Here is a 23,005-nt window from a genome sequence, read left to right as displayed (position 1 = left end):
AGAAGACAAAGACGAGATATTCAGAAGCCTGCTCGTTTCATGGATATGGTTGCCTATGCACTTCCAGTTGTTGATGACATTCCATCCACTTACCCAAAAGCCATTCTGAGTTCAGAAAGTGGTAATTGGGCGGGTGCGATGGAAGAGGAGATGCAGTCTTTGAAGAAGAACAAGACGTGGAAGTTGGCACAATTACCAAAAGGTAAGAAGGCAATTGGGTGCAAATGGGTATTTGCAAAGAAAGAAGAATTTTCTAATAAAGAAGATGTTTGTTACAAGGCAAGGTGGTTACAAGGGCCAAGTTTGAATATTGTTTAGACTTGGTTAATATTTTGCACATTTGAAGTTGGCGCCCGGAGGCGCAAATTTGAAGCACTGTAAAGTTTGTTTTTTGTTATGTTGTGAGAAGATTTGTTTTAGGTGGGACTTGAAATTAAGCCAAGGTGGAGATTTGTTGATTTTGGCTTAATCCCAAGTCCCACATCGGTGGGTTCATTGTTTGGGAAGGAGGTTTGAGGGTTATAAATTAAACTCTTCTCCTTCACTGTTATATATCCCAATTTGTAATATCTTCTCTCATAGTAATAAAAGGGAGTTGTTTTTGCTGTGCTCGGAGATTAGGCTAAACAGGCCGAACTCCGTTAACAATTTTCGGGTGTGTTTTTTCCTCTTTATCTCTTTTATTATTCCGCTTTATTTATTCAATATTATTTGTCGGGTAGCTCTGTTAGGGTTTTGTTTTAGTGGGAAAATTACCCGTTTTTCCCAACATTAGTTGTATCAAAATTTTGAATATTTGATAGCGTAAATCCTTAGGAATATGCTTGTTGGATAAAATCTAAAATTAAACCTATATATTTTGATTCAAACTTTTTCTAATAAATTAAATCCATTATTTGTGTTTTAAGTGAAATTTTGTTTTATTTTAAAAATCTTTAAATGTAGTATAAAATCCATATATTTTATCTCATTCTAATATATATGACAAAAGTGCTAGCAATAAAATACTCTTCTTTGATGGAATGCGAAGTAAGAAACCAAAACCAACTTCTAATCTTCGAATTGAGTCCGAGTAAATAAGATTGGGTTGGATTTATTTTAGAATTTAAAACAAAAAAAAAATTAATGAGGAAAAAAATTTACAAAGGAGAAGAAACATGTGAAAGGAAAAAAAAATAGAAGATGAATAGTGATTTGGATGAGTAATATGTGATAAAAATTAAAAAATTAACTCTATTTATGGATGTATAAAAAATATTATAAAATTTAAACATAATTAAGTATGTTGTATACATAATTATTATTTTCTAAAACCAACAATTTTTTTTAACTATAATTTATTATCTTTATTTTTTTTCTCTTTTTATTATTATCATTAATAATAAATAAACTATTAATATTAATAATAAAGAAATACAATCTGTATTTTTATTTATTTCTTTCTAACTACATATCTCTTTTCCTTTTTTTATACATTTATTTCTTATTTACTTTTGTTCTCTCTTTATTTTCATGTCTTCTTTCAATCTCCCCGTATCTAAACCAACAGGAAAAACCTTTTGAAACTACAGTTTTGTTTCTACATCCTTATAACAACCCTGGATATACGAAAAAAAAAATTAATTAAAATATGAATTAAATTATTGACTTGTAAAAGTAATAAATATAAGTTTGTAGAGCAGTGATAAAAAAAATTGTGAGGAGTCAACAAATGACAGTCCAAACCAATAATGTTTGACAGAACAAAGTACAGGAATACATGACATAAGGGTAAAACTGTAAGTATCTTGATATTTAAAAATCTAACTTTTTTTATATATCTACTTAACAATATTATTTTTTAATTATTTTTATATAATTTTATTACAAATTCACTTTTTATTATATATAATTTTTTTTAAATCATCACATCAAAATTTTGTATACAATTCTGTTAGTATCAAACATTTAATTTTTTTCAAACCCTAAACATTGGGAGTTCTGTTTTCACCCTTTTACACAAATTTGTTCAACTTCAGAAAAACATATTTTGTTTGTTTGTTTAAGATAACCCTCTTTGTATCTCTTCTTTTGTTTCAACTACAGTTCTTCTATATTATCAATGTTCTTCTATGCCTTGTGCTTGTTTAGTTGTTCCAACTGGGTATTGATGGGTGTATCTTGATGTCGGTAATATGCGTTCATGGGTGTGGTTTGCTCCGCCGCCAACGCCAAGGCTTGTTCAGTTTATTTTCTTCCTCTGCTTCTTCTGCACTGCTGACGGAAGACCACATGTTTGATGAAAGTCCAAAATCTTATGCTAGTTTTGTGATTGATAGGTCTGTGCCCCATGTTCCCGTAACAAGGAGGGAGTATTTTCCTTTAGTGTCTAGGGTGCTCAAATCACTGAGTTGGAGGGTGGCTAGGGAAGTAAGGTTTGGGAGTTGGGTTGAAAGTCATGGATTTTCTCATTCAATCAATTGCTTTAGAATTATCGTTCATGCGTTTGCTTTGGCGGGGATGCGTTTGGAAGTGTTTGCTTTGCTTAGAGATGTTGTTGGGTTCTGTAATGAGGCCAACTATGACACCTTTGAATTGTTTTCAGTTTTGCTGGATTCACCCCACCATGTTGAAAGATCCGGCGTAGTATTTGATGTGCTTATAAAAGTGTTTGCGTCCAACTCTATGTTGGAAAATTCTCTAAATGTGTTTGTGAATGCTAAGCATGTTGGACTTGAGCCTAGTATAAGGACCTGCAATTTCTTGTTGAAATGTTTGGTTAAAGCGAATAGAGCGGAGTGTGTTAGATGGTTTTTTGAGGAATTGAAGGACCGTGGTCCATCGCCAAATATCCACACCTATACAATCATGATGAACTTTTATTGTAGTTATGTTGTGTGTGATTCAGATATGAGACGGGCTGCTGTGTTTCTAGGGAAAATATTTCAGATTGGGGAAAAACCCACTTTTGTTACATATAGTACTTATATTCATGGACTTTGTAAAGTTGGTTGTGTTGAGGCAGCGCTGATGTTAATTCGCAACTTGTACACAAAAAAACAGCTTCTCAATAGTCATTCTTTTAATTCTGTAATTTATGGGTTTTGTAAAAGAGGTGACGTGTGTGAGGCTTTGCAAGTTTTGGTAGAAATGAAGAGGTATGGGATATTGCCAGATGTTTACAGCTACAGCATATTAATTGATACATTCTGCAAGAAAGGGGACCTAATAAAATCTTTTGACTTGTTGGAGGAAATGCAACGCTCCCAGCTAAAACCATCCATTGTTAGCTACACCTCCCTCATCCATGGTCTGTGCAAGAAAAATCTGATACAGCATGCAGTGGAAATATTCCGCAGTATGGGTGCTTCTAGTGTCAAATATGATCAGATTGTTTATGAAACTTTAATTGATGGATTTTGCACGCAAGGTGATGTTGATTCAGCCATCAAGCTTTTAAAGGAGATGACCAGCTATAATTTGGTTCCTACTGCTTTTAGTTACGGCAGTCTAATTAAGGGATACTACAAACTAGGACTCTTCGATCCGGCATTGGATGTTTTTGAAACCATGGTACGATATGGTATTTGGCCAGATACTAGCGCTTGCAATTATATTCTTGGTGTATCTTGTAGGGCAGGTTACCTCAACGCAGCCTTGACGATGTTGGAGAACTTCGAAGAACATGGATTTAACCTCAACCCACATTCATATAATGCAATCATCAATGAACTTTGTAAAGAAGGCTATCCAGAAAGAGCATTGGAGCTCCTGCCAAGAATGCTTAAAAGGAATGTACCTCCGGTAGCTGTTAATTATATAAATCTTATAACTGGCTTTACCAAACAGTCAAATATAAAAAGGGCTTTGAAGTTATTCAAGAGAATGACAGAACTGGGGAAGACTTTCAACACTGTCACATATACAATTCTTATGAGTATATTTAGTCATTGTAGCAGAATGCATGAAGCATATGGCATTTTTAAGGAAATGAAAGAGAGGGGTTTGCGTCCAGATCAGATTTCATATACAACTTTAATGGCTGGCTTTGGTAATATTGGAGAATGGAAAAAGGCCTGGGCATTATTTGGAGAAATGTCGAGGGAAGGCATTTTTCCAAATGAATTTACTTATACTTGCATGATTGATGGATTTTGTAAGTCAAACCGAATAGATTTGGCCACCTGGCTGTTTGATAAAATGAACAGAGATTCAGTTATTCCTGATGTTGCAACTTACACTGTCCTCATTGCTTGGTACCATAAACATGGATACATCGATGAAGCACATAAGCTATATGATATAATGAAGGAAAAGGGTGTTTTGCCAGATGTATTTACTTATACTTGCATGATTGATGGATTTTGCAAGTCAAACCGAATAGATTTGGCAACCAGGCTGTTCGATGAAATGAACAGAGATTCAGTTATTCCCAATGTTGCAACTTACACTGTCCTCATTGCTTGGTACCATAGACATGGGTACACAGATCAAGCACATAAGCTATATGATATAATGAAGGAAAATGGTGTTTTGCCAGATGATATAACTCGTAAGGTTCTAGGTATGAATGTGCAGTTCACGAAGTCTAGGAAGCTGTATCAGGGCTCCCATGATATCAAGCTGGTATGTGTTTTGACATAATTTCTTGTATTTGACATTTTTATTACCATATGACCTGTTATAAAAAGCTTTTCTGTTAATTGATAATGATAATCCACTTCAAATAGAAGTACTAAAATTATTACTATTAATCTACTAGTATAATTGTCAGCATTTTGGCTTGCCATGTGTGTCACAGGATAAGAAGATTAAATATTTATTTCTGGCACTGAGATCCAAACGAGACATGTAGCTGGTAAAGAGAGTCAAATTTGGTAAGTTATGTGGCAGCCTATCAATACATCGGTTTTATTTGGTGATTTCATGAGTAAAAGTAATTTGTCTTACCATCCAAACAAAACTCATTTTTCCATTTTTTTTGTTTCCAAAGTTGATTCTACTTAAAAGTTCTAAACTGATTATCCAACCATACACATATCTGACTAACTAACCTTATGCTGTAGTAGGCTCATATGAAATGGTTCATTTTGTTAGATGAAATGTGTTTGGCTTGTTTTCTTCTTAATCAAGTTCGTGGCTTGTATTACTTTTGACCTAAATCCCTTTACAGTCTTTGGCTCTTTGCTCAAGTGGAAAAATGGATCTCATTCCTGGTCTACTCTATAATTTTTGCCCCAACTTATAGACTTTATAATTTTGATATGTGGAAAAGCTAATGCTATATCACATCACCACTTAAGCTAATGCAGTGCTACTTCTTTACATTGAAATCAATATCTTTTGCAGTGTTGGCTTCTAAAGACATTTTCTTTCCAACATGCTTTATCATTTATACGCATGACTTGATTCTACTGTTTTCGATGTTTGGTCAAATAGAGTTAATATTGAATATATTTCTTATATCCGCCACTTTATCTATCAGGTTTTGAGTTTATCCAATGTAAGCATTTTTTTTTGCCTCAAATGCTTGCAGACCTTTGCCCATATACACGTAAAGGAAGGGACTGTTTGTAATCTTCAATGTCCTGAAGCAAATGTACAGTCATGATTCCACCTTGCCTTTTAAAACACTTGCTAGATGACAAAGATTATGAGCGCTGGGAGTGCAGGTGTTGGAAAAAACACTTGCATGAATATCTGATGTTGTTTGTTGTCCAAGATGTGAAACCCCATGTATAGAGGATGAAGACCAGCATACTCTATGCCCAAAATGTTTGGTGAATGCATAGGTAATATACTCTTATAACCACCATTTACTTATATTTTACTGGTATACTATATACATTATAATGTAGTCGAATGATGATGAGATTTTAAAACTTGATCTGCTTATGAGAACTATTCATCTGTTGTTAGATTGATGAAAGTCAATGTCAATAAGAAGTTATTGGGTGGAGTAAGAGTAAGTATCATACTTAATTTCTTAACCATAGTGCCACCCATTCGTTGGTTCTTTTGAATTCTTAATTTCTTAATTACTAGCTTAGTCTTTATCCTTTTTTTTCATCTGCTAGATCGCAACAGAAAAGGGAAAGATAGAGAAAACTAGTAAGGGAGATTGATTGAAAATGAGGGTGATACAAAACCATCTGTGATTATTTATAGAGCTTTTATTATCAAATGTGGCGGACAATATCAAATGAATTACATTCAAAATCATAGGTAAGAGATACAAATATAATGGAGAAGCTGTAATCAAATTGGCCAATTACAAATCCCATGGTGGGAGCAATCAACAGTTACTATCATAGGCAAAATACTTAACCAGTAGGCATAGCTGTTAATAGTGCTATTGTGTTGTTGTGTCCCCATCTGTTCCTGTAACCTCAGTCACCTTGCTCCTGACAATCATTGCTGGAGAGATGCTTTTCTCAGCAAAAATTGCAACCATTTGTATCAGATCCTGGCACTATTACTCTCAGTTGTTGCAGATCGTTCTGCCCCTAAAATCAGTGTTGTTTTATGGGGTTTTTTTTTTTTGGGGGGGGGGGGGGACTCGGAAACTTGCCCACCCTAATAATCTGACCACTTTTCTCATTACTTCTTTCTGCCCTAGCCTGTTATTTGTTCTGCCTTGCTCATATACATCTATCTAGCCTAGCTCTGTTATCTGGCTCCATCGCTGACTTATTAGTCTGTTGCTTCAACCCAGTTCACTCTCACTGTTCCTTGGTCTCTCCTAATTATTGTTGTGTTAGGATCCAATTTAAATGTGCGAGACCTGAGTCTCCTAATGCGGGGGGTTAATTAGGCCTTGCCTCTTCAACAACAACAACTACCTTTTGATGCAGTTCTCTCCTAAGGTTTTTATCAGTGGTATCAAAGTTGGTTGGTAATAACTTTGAGAAGGCTATCTATTGAGGGGCTCAGCACAAAGGTTGAGTGAAATGGCTTATAGTGCAGTCGCCTCTAGGGCGATGCAATGATATGAACTTGTGTTGGGAATCTCTAGCATCGGATTGTAGTTTCTTGGTCATTTATTTGTCTTGATGTGAGTCTGGTATGTTGCTAGTTTCTATTGCTCTTGATGTTCAAAAGGCATGTACTGTGAAATGTATCTTTCTATTCTGTTATCCTTTTTCTTGATTTTTGGCTGTAAATTTTTAAACAAAAAAGGCTTCCAGTTTTTTGCTTTTTGTCTTACTATAGAACCGTCAAAATTTATCTTATTTAGAGGAAGATCGAAAGCGTAGGGAATGTGAAAAGATTAATGAAATGCTCAGTATGAAAGAAATTCATTGTGGTTCCAAGCTACGCCCTTCTTGTGACATGGCAATTTGTCGAACTGAAGGTTGTAACAAAATGAAATGTGGTATCTGTTACCGCTGCAACAAAGCAATTGATCCATCAGATCCGTATGGACATTCCAGGTATTTGACTTCTTAAAAGTAAAAGCACAGTCAAAATTCTTTTGCATGATTTGCATCTGCCAAGATTCAAATTACAGAATTCTTCATGAACTCACTTTTTCCTTCTTTCAAGGGACCGTTCATGTGAGCTGTTCCCACGAGAAATGGTTGAGTCCTGGCAAGGGCGCAAAAATCATCGCCAGGCGGTAGAACGTTTACAGGCTGAGCTTTTACCACAGCATGGCTTGGCATGTCCTAATTGTCGTCAATTTAATGCAAAGGTGAGTAAAGTTTTCTGTTTGTTTCTTACAATTACATGAAACTACATGTTGGAATGAAATGATCATTGTTGAGTTACTGAATTAATGGAGTCTATGGATTGATTGAGATTATGAATTTTGTAAGCCTGTGATACAGCTGCGGGGAGCTCTATTTTAATATCTACTACAGAAGTGGACCTTCCAGTTTTCTCAACCCTCGGTGTTAATCTTCTTAAAAAAATACTAAAGAAAGAACAAACAAGTGATGATTCCTGAATAAAAATTCTATATCAATGAAAAAAACAAAAGGAAAAAATTTATTCAGAATTCTATTGTTACCTACTTACCTTCCTTTCTTTGCAACATCACAAGTGCAGATGGTTTTCGAGGATAAACTAAGGCAAATGTGGTTAGTGGAAGGAGATATTTGCTGAATCCCAAATTATTGTTCTCCAGAGTTGCCGTATACACACACATATATGTTTCTCCCTTTTCTTAAGGACAATTTTTTTTTTGAATGAAATATGTTCAGAGGTGTATATATGTATGAACATGAAATTATTCCAGTACCTGTATATTTTTTTCGAATGGGTACTAGAACGGTTATATTATTTAAATGTATATAATGAAATTAACACTAATAGTGAATTTACAAAACTTAATTTGATTAACCCTTTTTAGCTGGTAGGAATATGGTTGGGACAGAGAAGTTGAAAGAAACGTATTGATGTTGTTAATTTCAGTTAGGTGCAAGTAACATTATATCTAAAACCCTAATAAGAGTCTAATGTTGTTATGTTCCATATTACATAATGAGACCAGAATTCAGGCATCTGATTCAAGTGAGGGGGGAGAGAGAGAAGAGAGTTTGCAATGATCTTGCTGGCCCGTTAAGTACAATCGAGTAAATAAAAGCGTATCAATAAAGATTTTCAGATGCTTATACCAGCAAAAGGAATATAAGTGTGAGAAAGCTTGAAGTTTAAATATTTTATGCTTCCGAATTTGAAAATTTAATGATTGTAACCACAATCTGCTATATTGATACAGATTTAAGTGTTGAAAGTGAGATATCATGTAATTTGAGGTTTAATTGGATTGTAAATGGTTTTTTTATTCTTGATCTTGTTTTGGTTAAGTAGATAATTCATTTGAAAGCGTTTCAGTAATGTTAAATTATGTTTTAGTATATTAAAGGTGTTTTAATCCTTTAAAATGTTTTTAGACTTGTTATGCTCGTAAGAAAAAACATTTTAATTGATTAAAAATATTAAATTATGAATTAAAACCATTTAAACATTTTAAAGTCTAAAGGTGTCCTTGTTTTAATTAATTGAAAACAACATTTTAATGGATTAAAATCACTAAAAAGTTGTGAAATAGAAAAAATATATAAGAATTGGAAGTTAAATCGTGTCTTTAAGATTTTTAAATATTTTTGTAGAATCACTACTTAGACAATCTTGTAACTTGACAAATGCATTGGGAAGAGGTTTTTGTAAGATTAATGTATTAGAAGATGGTTAAACGCAATTTTAACGTGATACACGTATTGTTAAAAGTTTTCCTAAATCTCGTTTAAAAATAATTATCATTTAATCGGTTGCAACTAAAAGAGATTTAAGTAAATACTATATTAGTTTATTTGTAAAATTAGATTATATATTTTCTTACATATCAAGTTTTATTGTCAAACTATTGTTACAAAGTACAAGATGAATATTCTTTGTCAAACTATTGTTACAAAGTACAAGATGAATATTCTTTGAGCCTCAGTCACTCTCATATAAAACTAAGTATTATTTAGAATGCAACCTCTTTTTGAATAAGATTGATATTATTTAAAAAATAACAATTTTTGATTAAGACTGAGTATTATTTAGAATGCAATCACTTATAACTAAGATCGAATATTATTTGGAATGCAGTTATTCCTGCCTAAGAATAAGTTTTCTTTGGAACATTGTTACTCTTTGCTAAGGCTAGATATTTTTTGGATCATAGTCACTCCTAACTAAGAATGATCATTCTTTGTATCATAGTCACTCCTAATTAAGAATGATCATTCTATGGATCACAAACACTCCTAATTAAGAATGAACATTCTTTAGATCACATTCACTCCTGGTTAAATAACTGTTTACAAAGAAAGTGATATAAAATATCACAAGTTCATTCACTAAAAGAGGAGTAATGTCCTTAGACGAATACAAATGAAGTTCATTATTCTAAATTAGTTAAAGAACATAAATAGTGTTCTTTCTCACAACTAGGGCACAATGATCGCTTAAATATTGCAAAAAAATTTAAAAATGTTATCGTTGCCAACATTTCTTCTTCAAGGGTATCGGATTTGAAGAAAGAGTCGTTGATAATTATTTTCTAACGTCTTCATATAAATTTTCTTCTTCATATTGCATTTGTCCAAGTTCAAACATAGAGATGCATTAGATGTTTTTCATTTGACGTTAATTGCATATCTCTTTTTCAAGCAACATTATGAGGACCTAGGTTAACTCTTATCCAAACTGGAGTAAAGCACGAAACTGTACAAGGCTTCGCAGAGCTGACATTCCACTTTTTCAAAAAATTTGTTCGCGTGAATGAGTAGTGCATTCTTCAAAAGATATTTGATGTTGGCATGTCTTTGCAAGATCCTCTTGCATGTAGAACAAAAGAGACACTATCTACAATATAGAATAAGCATCTATAATATTCAAGTTAAACCATGAAATGTTTAAAACTACGTATCTCTATAGTATGGTATCTTCAAGTGTTACTTTATCAAATGAAGATATGTATACAAGATGTTATGCATTTATTTGTTAGAAGAATCACTTGTATTTGTCATGATATAATGTTGTGACAAAAAAAATCTACACGTTCTATATTTTGTTTTATGATACTTAATATAATAAATTGGAGTTTGATGAACTTTTATCAAACAGAAATTACTTTATTTGATCAAAAATATGTTTTAATGGATTAAAAACTTGTAGCCAAGACATTATTATCTTATGGATTCAAACAAATTTTAATCTATTAAAACCAATAATTTTATGTTAGAGTTATCTTAATCAATCTATGTACAATCTATTTGAAAAATTAGTTGAAATAATTTCTAAACATTGAGATAAGTTTTACAAATTAAAAAAAACATTTCTTGAAGTTATTTTATTTAACCAATTTAAGATCATCAATTGAACAAATTACATTATGATCAACTTTGTATATTTTCTTCTCATCTTGAGCTACAAGTGCCAAAAGATCTTGTTCGGGTCAAGATTTCTTTGTATTTTTTGTTTTTTTAAACATTTTTATAAATTTTAAAATATGATGAATTTGTTTAAGTAGATTGATTAGATAATTGAATATATATTATAATAGAGTGAACAAATATTTGTGTTTTTCTCTTTTAAAATATCTTTATAATTGATATATTTTTCATTACATTTTTGTTTTCTTAGAATTTAAAACATTCTTAATACTACATCTCAAATTCTAATAAAACTTGTTTTAAAAATTTTAAAATTAATCATTTAAAAAAAATGATTTCGTAATTCATTTCCCTTTTACTCTATATTTATTTATTACAAGAGATATATTAGAATGTGTGTCATAATTATCACCCATCATCATTAAAGAGAAAGAAGAGTTGAAAAACAAGAATCCATCATTTCTCATTGATGGTTGACAATTAGTTTTTGTGGGATCCTTGAATCAAGTTACTCTCTACAACAATATTGTTTGTGTACTTTGTTGGGTGTATATGCATGTGAGTGTCTTAATATGTTAATTACATTTTTGTACATAATACTTTATGGTGTAGGAAGATCTTGTGGAGAGATATTTTTTGAATCCATAACATGTTGCTTTATATACATTCTCCAAGCCAACAATTCACTTGGAAAATGAGTAAGAGTATTTATATTATTATTAAATATAATAGTAAGTACATTTTATATCTTGGAAAAATAATAATAAATACTTTCTTTGTTTAGCACCCATTAGTTTCAAAGTTGTCCTTGCTTTCACATTCTTCTATTCCAAACTCGTTTACAAATTTTGAGTTTTATTAATTTTTTATTTTACTTACAACCCTATTTAAAATAAATAAATTTATCTTTATGAGAAATTCATCCCTTACAACTTTTTTTATAATTTGTTTACGAAGACTATATAAAATCTTGCATTCACATATTATATTAAATAAGGATATTTTAGACTAGGTATATTAATGCTTTATATCTATTATTCAGTTTTCTTTAACCATTTCACAAACAAAAAGGAATTGACGATTTGCATGCTTTTTCGTATTATTCTTGAAATTATCATTCTTTTAACATCTTTCTATCTAATTAATTCATCTATCTTTACTTAAAGTATTACTTAAAGTACCAAGGACAGTTATGTTTAACATTACTAAATTACATACAATACAAAGGTTCCTACATTTTCATTTGGTAAAAGCTACTTAAAATAATAGTAATAATAATAATAATATATTAAAAAGGCATTGGTATTATTTGTGTAGCATGGGCACGAAACATTTGAATGTATAAATATGATGTAGGTATGTTGGGAGGATACAGAATGAGTAATTGGAGGGCACAAAGTCCTTAATTCAATCCATTTACTATTCCTCTTCAAACCCATTCCTTTTTCTTTCCTTCTCATTCTCAAATCTAATTAATTCAATTCCTCTTTCTTCTCCAACAACTTAGGGTTTCTTTTTTTCCAACAATGCCACGCATATTTCCCTAATTATCCTCTTTTCCCCCTTTTTTTTGTTACTTAAATTCAATTTCCCGACATGGATAGCGGTGGGTCCGCTCCGGCGGCGCCGATTCCGAACGCCAACGCGCCGCCGCCGTTTTTGAGCAAGACTTACGACATGGTGGAAGACCCTTCCACCGACGCGATCGTGTCGTGGAGCGCCACCAACAACAGCTTCATCGTGTGGGACCCACCCGAATTCGCCAGAGACCTTTTGCCCAAGTACTTCAAACACAACAACTTCTCCAGCTTCGTTAGACAGTTAAACACTTATGTGTGTTTCTTCTCCCTCTCTTTTTTTCTCCATTTCGCTTTCTTCACTCCACTCTGCTAATAGTGGCTGATTGCTTTCTATGATGCTGTGTTGTTTATTATTATGATTCATAAGTTTGATGTTTCTAAATGTTTGTTTGCCATATAATATATGGAGGAGTGCTGTGGTGGGATAAGGATTTGTGATTTTGTTTCTTTTTATGAAAATAATGACAGCAGTTTTGAGATCTTGTCCTCCTTGTTTCAGTAAATAGATGAAGCGGAAGATGAAAATAAACCAACAAAGCTGTTCTGAGGTTAATCAGTTACTTTGTTATTGGTAGTTTAGTGATGAGTTGTATATCAGGTTTCACATATTGTGTGAAGGATAGACCTGTCACCTAACGAATTGTTGTGAAGAGGAATTGGGGGTCTGTGGAAAGATTCTTGCTATAAAGTTATGATGATATCCACAGATCGTTCTATGGTTTGCTGGTTTTTTTTTTGTACAATTACATTAGCCCTTTGTTTCCAGAGGCTGTGTTTATGTTTCTTTATAGATACTTGATTAATTTTTGTGAAGCAGAAACTTTTGATACTTGGTAGTGTTGTTATCAATTCAATTTTTATAGGAAGAATCATAAAGATGACCAGAGGATTAGGATTTGTAAACAACAAGGCAGGCCTGTTTGATAACTGATTGCATTTAGGAAGAGTGTGCAAACTTTGCAACTATGTTGTGGATTTTATCAGTTGTCATAGAGGTAGGTCTGTGTGTTTCGGATAGTATGAAGATGTTGTATTCATATGAACTTATGAAGCACAAATACATCTCTTGATTGAAAAGTTGCAGTTTCTCGACGTGTTAAACACTCTTCAATAGGTGTCCAATTAAAAAAAAAATTGTGTGCTCAGACACTTGAGTTGACACTATAATAAGACTTGGATACTTAAGTCAATACTTCCATGTGATTATTATTTAAAAAAAAATCAAACTTCAGAAAAATCAACTTAAAGTATGCTATGAACTATTAAAAAATTATGTCTTACTCTTACTCTTTTGTGAGGCTTATTATCATAGAAAAAGTTGAGTATACAAGAATATGCAGATATTCTTTTGTTAATTTTGATATTTGGTTATATTGTGGATATTTCATTTCATTTTAGTGCCTCTGTGTGTATGAACAAGCATATTACTTTTAAACTACTAGCAATTTTCTTATAATAGGAGGATAATACATATGTAGTCTCTTGCTGAGTTAAGCATAATTTATATTATCAAAAAGCTATTGAGGCCTGAATCAGGGTTGCAGTAAGTTCTTTTAGTCTTCCCGTTAACATAGAAAGCTACCTACCTGCCTGTGTATTTTGTTATTGCCACTACTTCAGATTTTCTGAATTCTGTTGGAAGAGGAATTTGAATTTCATTTATTAGTTTAGTTCCTTTCTTCAGATTCCAGATCAGTTTCACATAAATAATTTATTTATTTTGGTGGGGATTTGATTAGCTATGTCATATTTAATTCCTGCAGAATTCTTGAAAAGGCTGAAGTTGTTGAGACATGAGTTCCATTGCTTCTTATTGCAGAAATGAATTGACCTTAAATGAGTTAACTAATAACTAGTGAAAATAAGATGTATACTCAAGACTGTCCCCAGCCTAATTGAGTAAATAAGTGGCAGACTTTTTTGGTTGTAAAAGTGGTCTATATGTATATCCCTTGTGGGTTTGGTAAACATCTACGTCTAGATTATCCCCTCTCTGAACCTGGGTTGAGAGTTTAGTGCATAACATTTCAGCTTTCATTTAAACGTTGGTTCCAGGTGCACAACGTTTAATTGAAGTTAGATTTTTTTTTTTCATAGTTAGGCTTTCTTGCATTCTTGTGCTATATTGTTGTTGAACTTTGTTTATCATCTAAATCTATTTTTTAGGTTTAGCTATGCATACTTTACTGTTTTATATAACAATCAAGTTCTGTGCTGTTTCTGAGTGTGTCAACGTCTGTCCTGTCTTTTTCCCTCACTAACAATCAATTCATTATCATTATGCAGGGTTTCAGGAAGGTCGATCCAGATCGTTGGGAATTTGCAAATGAGGGTTTTTTGAGGGGTCAAAAGCACTTGCTTAGGAATATAACACGACGAAAACCTGCCCATGGTCAAAATCATCAACAGGCTCAGCAACCCCATGGACAGAGTTCATCAGTAGGGGCATGTGTTGAAGTGGGAAAGTTTGGGCTTGAGGAAGAGGTTGAGAGGCTTCAAAGAGATAAGAATGTGCTCATGCAAGAGCTTGTGAGATTGAGGCAGCAGCAACAGACCACTGATAACCAGTTGCAAACAATGGTTCAGCGTCTTCAGGGAATGGAGCAAAGACAGCAGCAAATGATGTCATTCCTTGCAAAAGCTGTCCAGAGCCCTGGATTCTTTGCTCAGTTTGTACAACAACAAAATGAGAGCAATAAGCGCATAACTGAAGTCAACAAAAAGCGTAGGCTTAAGCGGGAAGGTAATGCAGAAACAGAGTGTGCTGCTAATCCAGATGGACGAATTGTTAAATATCAACCTCTGGTGAATGAAGCTGCAAAAGCCATTCTCAAGCAAATCATGAAATGGGATACTTCTCATGTAGAATCTTTTAATAAAAACCCCGATGACTACATGATTGGTGATGCTTCATCATCTTCCAGTGGAATGGACAGTAGTGGCTCTTCAGGCTGGACTTCTGGAGTTACTCTTAAGGAGGTATCTCCAGCTTCGGTGCAGTCTTCACACGTTCCAGCTGCTACTGGGACCCAAGGGCATGTCCGCCCAACTGTTAAACCTGAAATTTCATCTGTACCACAAGCAGTAGCTTCTGAAAATGTTACAATGGATGGAGGATATGTTGCGCCTTCTATCCCTGTTTCTCGAGCAGATGTGGTGATCCCTGATCTTCCTCCAATAACACAGATGGTGACAGGAAATATTCTTGATATTCCCGAAGAAAATTATATGGCAACTGAGACGGATGAGGGATATATGGATCCTTCATTGGGCGCTGCTGGGTCATTTCCCATTGATTTTGAAGTCATTTCACCTGATAACATTGATGATTTGTTAGGAAATCCTTCTATTTGGGATGAAATTTTGCAAACACCAGTTCCAGAGGATATCGAGACCAGTATTGCCGATGTATCCAACGGGAATGAGGTCCAGCCAACGGAAAATGGATGGAACAAAACTCAACGTATGGATCACCTTACAGAGCAGATGGGTCTTCTTTCTTCTGATACAAAACGAGTATGATCATGTATGAAATTTATATTAATCTTTCATTTTGTCCAAGGCCTGACACAAACTATACACGACTGTAGTGATGTCTATATTATATATAATTTCACTCCCACTTGGTCACTGAAAGACAATGTTTTTCGTTTGGTCGTCTATGGATTTAGTCTGTCGTGCATTTAAGGCAAAATCTAACTATCTCGTTGATATAGACATACAAAGTCTTGTATTACATATGTGCTTTTACATTGATTTTTCATTTGACTTGGGTTGAAAACAAGTTACGAACTTGTGGCCTTGTCGTGGACTACTTGGGGAGTGTTTGTGGTTATCTGATCAGTTTTTCCAATGTTATAGGAAATCTATGAAGTTGACTTATATGTGAATTAGATTGCAGTTCTTTCTCCATTTTCCTCGTTTCTTTGGCGAGGAGGAAAATGGGAAAAAGAAAAGACGTTGATAATGATTACTCGATGTGTCTGAAAAATGTACGGTGGCTGACAGCAGTGGTACGATATTAAGCTGCCGGCCGTTTGTTTCTAGGTGATTCTTATTTGGTCCTCTCCATGGTTGTTTCAACTGATGGAAAATAGAAGGAATGAAATTGAAAGACATAAGTGGTTGCTCCCTCTTCCCTTTCTTTTCATTCTAACCAATTATATTGTGTAAGAAGAATTATGCATGTTTATTGTTTAACATGATAAATAATTTTAACATTGAATGAGTATATTTTACTCTCTTTTTTTCCTATTAGAATCTTTTAAACTTTTTTGTTATCAACTATTACGATTACGCGAACATGTTCTATTCAAGAATGTAGTGTATGAAGAATTGTAAATATTTTTTATCGAGATTACATGTACTGTAGTACTTTTTTTAATCTCGTAAGCAATATGAAATACTCCCTGATGCACTTTTATAAGTCACTTTTATAAGCCATGCTTTGAAAAAAAAAGTTGGTCTTTAATATAAACACTTTACAATTTCAATAAATGTAACTATTTATTTTCTTGATATGTTCCTATTAAATATATGATTATATGTGTCATCCTAATATGTGTATTACAATTAATTAATTTAATCATATTTAATAAAAGTAGAATTAGAAGAATAGTAAAAATAAGATGAATTATTGATTTTTTTTCTGCTGTAATATATATATAAATTTTCAATCAACTTTGTAACTGTTAAGGTATTATTATTGTATATTCATAGGTACCCTTGAGGCTAAAATTAAATACAAGCTTTAAAAGAGATTTCTAACTTCATTTGAGACTTTCTCAAATTAAAGATTGATCAAGTATGAGATGGGTAGGGATGATATCTTTCTAATTATATACTATATTTAGTTGACTAAGTTCAAAAAATTTGAAAGAATTAAACAGGTAGATTGGCTTATGTTAGTAGGGAGTTGAAACAAGGACAATGTTGATGTTGGTAGAAATATCTTTTGGAAGAAGAAAAATTAATATACTAGTAACTTTTCTATTTATATTGGGATACTATGTTGAATGTGTTGTTGACAACTATTGTGTGTTGAGTTTGTGTCAAATCTCCATAACCTATATGTTTTTGTTCCTTAGTACATTAAAGATTGTTAGATTAAATGTGTGGAGTTATAATATATTGTTAAAGTTTTTCATATTTAGATAAAAAAAAAAGCAGAGATAAGAATCATGTATGACTAATCTAATGTTGACAATATATTAGACTTCCTCTAGTATGATGAGTTACATCCTCCTGTTAGGATTAATCTTTATTTGAATAAATACAATTTTATTGAATTTAAGCTTTAGATAGTTGCTCTTTTGTTTTTTCATCCCGTACTTTTATATCTTCTTCTTTTTTTATGGTATTTGAGATATCAATCTAGTTAGGATTTCAAATTTTCTTAGTAATGTTGAGAATGTTTGTAGAAAATTAATATTATTAATGTATCATAAAAAAATTACATTATCATTACTACAATAATTATTTTTCTATGTAGAGACATCTTTGGAAGAAGAAAAAGTACACTACAAGAAAATCACGAAATAAAGACCAATTTTTTAAGATCAAAATAATTAGTTACAATAGAAACTAAAATAGAGACCATTTTAGAAACTAAAAAAATTAGTTTCTAAATTAGTTTATATTATTTTCTATTATTGTTAAATAGTTTCTAAATTGGTATCTGATTAGCAACTAAGGTTTTAGATACCAATTATTTAGTTTCTAAATTTAGTCTCTAAAACCTTGGTTGCTAATTAGATACCAATTTAGAAACTATTTAACAATAATAGAAAATAATAGAAACTAATTTAGAAACCAAATTTCTTTTTAGTTTATAAAATGGTCTCTAATTTAGTTACTATTGCAACTAATTATTTTGGTTTCTAGAAATTGGTTTCTATTTCATGTTTTTCTTGTAGTGGTATACTAGTAATTTTTTTATTTATATTGGAACAATATGTAGAATTAGTTGTTGACAACTATTGAGATCATTATGGATAATAATTTTTGTGAGATATATAAATTGAGTGTGACTCGAGTTGCAGTGTGTCAAGTCCTTCATAATCTATTGTATTTGGAGTTATAATATAATTTTTAAAGTTTCTCATATTTAGATAAATAAAAATAGAGGTAAGAATCATATATGATCAATCTAATGTTGACAATATACTAGATTTCCTCTAGTATGATGAGTTAAATCCTAATACAATTTTATTGAATTTAAGCTTTAGATAGTTGCTCTTTTGTTTTTCATCTCCGTACTTTTATATTTTTTTTTCTCCTTTTTTTATGGTATTTGAGATATCAAATTCCAAATTTTCTTAGTAATGCTTGAGAATTTTTTGTAGAAAATTAATATTATTAATGTATCATAAAAAATTTACATTATCATTACTACAATAATTATTTTTCTATGTATTAATTGAATCATCAAATAATGAAAGATTTTAGTTTCTTTGCATGTTAATGTAAAACTTAGTTTCGATTCGATAAGTATAAAATGCATGTCGGCTACATTGACAATATATTATTTTATGCAATGTATGTTTATGTAAAGATGCGTATTATTATTGTATTATTCCATTGACTTAGGAGTTTGCATTGATTGGGATGAATATCATGAAGTTAACACCCCCCATGTGTTCCACAGAGTGCCCAGCAATAATACTTTTTTTTTAATTTAAAAAAATGTTAAAATTGCATGTCTATATCTTTTATCAATTACCAATTTATGTTGAACAATTTAGTATTATTTAGTGGAGTTTTTCTCTTATCTACATTTTGTTTGATTTGCAAGTTTAAATTTAAAACGTGGCTTAAAGAATTTGAATCCAGTACCTTTTACATCAACAACTTAAGATTTGTACTGATATTTTTAATTTAACTTATTAAATGTATTCAGATTTTTGCACCTAACTTTTACCTTCAGAAACGATGCATATCTAATAAGAAAAAAAAATGCCAACAACATACTCTTTTAAACACTATTATTGACTGAAACTTTATTAAAATTACAGAAAATTATAAATCTCACTTCTTAACAAGTCTCTATCATCAGTTTATAATTTGTAATAAAATATATTAGAAGTGCCTTGAAAAATGTGTTGTTATGTAGTGAGCAAATATTCATAAAAAAATGTGTCTGCAACAACTATTATACTTGGTTTTCTTCTTTTCCCCTGCACAGTTATCTTCCATCTGAAGACAATTTGCTTTACTTTATATTTCCTTTTAAATCATGACACCATATTTTTCACCAAAATCTCAGTTTCCAGTAAAAAATGTGCAGAATTTGTAAATGGTGAGTGAAAAGCAGAATGTTATTTGGTTTGGCCTTGAAGTTAGGTTTATGATCCGAAAAATCTTATATAAGGATCCTGACTGCTCGGGAATTCTATTATTTCATCTGGGTTTATGTCACTGCTTTGCATGCTCATGACTTGATTATAGGCATCTCCATTCATCATTCCTTTATAATAATTTCTCCAACTTACACACTATAGTTAGGTGTAGATGATGCACACCTTCATCCTAACTTTAACAAACACCGCAGGGTTGAGATGCACATGTTTAACGAGAACCATGAAATTTGAGATTTTAACTAAATTTGGAACCTAAACTGAATTCAAGTAAATTGTTAAAAAAGATAAATAAACAACAATTATCACAACCATGCAGTGATAAGCTCTGATATCACCACCAAAACCTCACCTGTCCATCCATTTCGGTAACACTTGTCATCACTCTTATAAGCCAAACTTTACAGACAAGCACGTGGCTTTGTTTTATGAAAAATTTCCCATTCTTCCATTCTTTAAACCCCATGTTTCTTTTTCTTTTGTTTAGGCTCAGAGAGTGTTTTCAAGTGTGAACCAGGTAAATGACATTGGTTATCAGAGAGAGAAGACACAAGCAAGCTCTAAGCCTTTCATTACCAAAATCTCCTTCGATTTCAATTCCATCACATTCAGATTTCCCTCACCAAATCCACGTACCAGCACTGCTCACATCCCCGTCTTCCCATGTAGACTCTTCTCCAGGCATTATCAAGGACCTTTCGGACCTTGAGAAGCTTTCAGTTCTTGGCCATGGCAATGGTGGCACAGTCTACAAAGTTTATCACAACAGTAGCCGCTCCTTCTATGCCTTGAAAGTGCTACGCTTGAATGAGAACGATCTTGGCATTCGAAAACCCGCTACACTAGAGGCAGAGATTCTGAAGCGAGTGGATTCACCATATATAGTAAGGTGTCATGCAGTTTTTGAGAATGGTTATAGCAATAACAATGATGGTGACAAGGGAGGTGACATTAGGTTTGTTATGGAATACATGGAAGGAGGGTCGTTGCATGATGTGTTGAGAGAGCATCATAGACTGCCAGAAGAGGTTATCTGTGTTTTGGCAAGGCGTGTTTTGGAAGGACTTGGGTATCTACATGGCATGAACATTGTGCATAGAGATATTAAACCATCAAACTTACTTGTGAATGAAAAAGGGGAGGTAAAGATTGCAGATTTTGGAGTGAGTCATGTGGTGGAAGGTAGGTTTGAAGGAAATGAGTATGATGCAGGGACTTGTGCTTACATGAGTCCAGAAAGGATTGATCCAGAAAGATGGGGTGGTGAGAATGCAGATGAGTTTGCAGGAGATGTGTGGTCAATGGGAGTGGTGATGTTGGAATGTCTTTTGGGTTATTTTCCATTGATTGGTGCAGGGCAGAGAGCAGATTGGGCAACTTTGATGTGTGCAATTTGCTTTGGTGAGAAGCTGGAGATGCCAGAAAAAGCATCTCCAGAGTTTCAAAATTTTGTGAGGAGATGTCTTGAGAAGAATTGGAGGAAGAGAGCAACAGTATTAGAACTTCTCCACCACCCTTTTCTCACTCCAAAATTCCGTTGCTCTTAGGGGTTAAGTTCACTACATTTTTATTCTTATTTTTAACTTTTACCAATACTCTTCACTTCATTATTTTCTACACCATCACAAAATAATTAGGGTTCACAAATAGGGTTCAGATTTTGGAATTTTGAGGACATAATATTAAAAACTTACTGGCAACAATTGTGGAAATTACTGTCAGCAAATAAATCATGTTTTTTGGACGATGAATTGAAGAAATAATTGCCTTAGCAAATTGCTTCACCCACCTACCAAATTTTAACATGCACCCTATTATTGAACTGAACACCCTATCATTGAACTGAAATAACCAAAATATCCTTGTAGTTTTTAAATAATAGTGAAGGACGTTGGTTAAATGTATACTGATTTGTTATTCCAGAGTAAATTTCTGGATTTTGGTATTTCATAATATATTTTTGGATTTTTTTTTTATAATATTTTTGGATTTTAAATTTTTTCAAATTATCTTTCTAGATTTTTTTTAGGAATGTATTTTTTTTATTTTGAAATTACTTTTCTAAAATGGGATTTAGATTTTCTAATTCTATTCTAGAATTTCATTTTTTTTAAATTATATTTTGTTCAGAATATATTTTTAGTTTCGGATTTTGAATTTTTTATTGTAGAATGAAAGACAATTTTAGAATTTCAAATTAAGACATTAAAAAAATTAAAAAATATCTTAAAAAATACAAATATAATTAATAATTTTAAATTTAATCAAATAAAATATTACTATTTTTTTATTCTGAAATACTTTTCTTTTCTAGAATGAGATTTTGGTTTTCCAAAGTTGGAATTTTATTTCTAAAATACGAAAAACTTATTCTAGATTTCTTTTTCCAAAATATATTTTTTGATTATGGATTATCAATTCTAAAATGGAAGACAATTTTAAAATTTTAAAAGTTCATTAAGATATTAAAAAAGATTATTAAATAAAAAACGGTATTAAATGTTTTAAAAAATACAAATATAATTAATACTTCTAAATTTAAGCAAATAAATATTACTATTTTTTTATTCTTAAATTACTTTTTTAAAATGTGATTTTGATTTTCTAATTTTATTTTTAGTAATAGATCTTTTTTTTCAAAATATATTTTTTAATTTCGAATTTTCAATTCTGAAAGGGAATTTTAGAATTTCAAAAGTATATTAAGACATTAAAAAAGATTATTAAATAAAAATACGGTATTAAATATCTTAGAAAATACAAATATAATTAATACTTTCAAATTTAAGCAAATAAATATTACTAATAATTTTTTCCGATCTTTATTATTAGACACATTTGAAAAAAATTATACATTTTTAAAAGATATTTTATAATTTTGATACTATTTTAAATTTATATATTCTTTTAATACAAGAGTATTTGTGTTTTTATTGTTGAATAGTTACAAAATTGTAAAATCATTAATAATGAAAGTTAATTTAATACATTGATATTTTTAAAAATATTCAACTAAATTAATTACTTTTATTAATATCCGTGATCAAGTTAGAAGTTTCTTTTGTATATTATTTTATTCATTATAATATATGTGCTATTAACTCAAGGACATTGACCTCCTTCCAAAAAAAAGAAATTGATAAATTTCAGAATAATAATGATTAACAAACTTATTTAAATCTATAATTAAATGACAATTTCA

General features: G+C 31.7%; 3 protein-coding genes across 7 annotated transcripts; all 3 read left to right on the top strand.

Annotated features, from left to right (window-relative positions):
• Positions 1 to 1,966: 1,966 nt before the first annotated feature.
• LOC137811246 (pentatricopeptide repeat-containing protein At3g22470, mitochondrial-like) lies at positions 1,967 to 8,313 on the top strand. Of its 4 annotated transcripts, none has more exons than XM_068612911.1 (6): positions 1,967 to 4,605; positions 4,781 to 4,856; positions 5,516 to 5,771; positions 7,217 to 7,412; positions 7,525 to 7,672; positions 8,029 to 8,313. In XM_068612911.1, exons 1-2 carry the CDS (start codon positions 2,164 to 2,166, stop codon positions 4,832 to 4,834), a joined length of 2,496 nt encoding a protein of 831 aa, XP_068469012.1. In that variant the 5' UTR covers positions 1,967 to 2,163; the 3' UTR covers positions 4,835 to 4,856; positions 5,516 to 5,771; positions 7,217 to 7,412; positions 7,525 to 7,672; positions 8,029 to 8,313. The 4 variants fall into 4 exon arrangements, with proteins under 4 accessions (XP_068469012.1, XP_068469014.1, XP_068469013.1 ...); XM_068612913.1 differs by having other exon boundaries at positions 1,977 to 4,605; positions 8,024 to 8,313; XM_068612912.1 differs by having other exon boundaries at positions 1,977 to 4,605; positions 7,809 to 8,313.
• Positions 8,314 to 12,181: 3,868 nt separating this feature from the next.
• LOC137811245 (heat shock factor protein HSF8) lies at positions 12,182 to 16,303 on the top strand. 2 transcript variants are annotated; one of them, XM_068612908.1, is made up of 2 exons: positions 12,182 to 12,701; positions 14,735 to 16,184. In XM_068612908.1, exons 1-2 carry the CDS (start codon positions 12,465 to 12,467, stop codon positions 15,968 to 15,970), a joined length of 1,473 nt encoding a protein of 490 aa, XP_068469009.1. In that variant the 5' UTR covers positions 12,182 to 12,464; the 3' UTR covers positions 15,971 to 16,184. The 2 variants fall into 2 exon arrangements, with proteins under 2 accessions (XP_068469009.1, XP_068469011.1); XM_068612910.1 differs by lacking the exon at positions 12,182 to 12,701 and adding an exon at positions 12,857 to 12,996 and having other exon boundaries at positions 14,735 to 16,303.
• Positions 16,304 to 20,309: 4,006 nt separating this feature from the next.
• LOC137809676 (mitogen-activated protein kinase kinase 10) lies at positions 20,310 to 21,554 on the top strand. Its single transcript, XM_068610777.1, has one exon. It carries the CDS (start codon positions 20,325 to 20,327, stop codon positions 21,348 to 21,350), a length of 1,026 nt encoding a protein of 341 aa, XP_068466878.1. The 5' UTR covers positions 20,310 to 20,324; the 3' UTR covers positions 21,351 to 21,554.
• The last annotated feature ends 1,451 nt before the right edge of the window (positions 21,555 to 23,005 follow it).

The sequence above is a fragment of the Phaseolus vulgaris genome, chromosome 2, assembly GCF_000499845.2.
Source record: "Phaseolus vulgaris cultivar G19833 chromosome 2, P. vulgaris v2.0, whole genome shotgun sequence".
Classification (NCBI taxonomy): domain Eukaryota; kingdom Viridiplantae; phylum Streptophyta; class Magnoliopsida; order Fabales; family Fabaceae; genus Phaseolus; species Phaseolus vulgaris.
The sequence above is the reverse complement of the archived record's forward strand: the minus strand, read 5'-3'. Positions and strand labels throughout refer to the sequence as shown.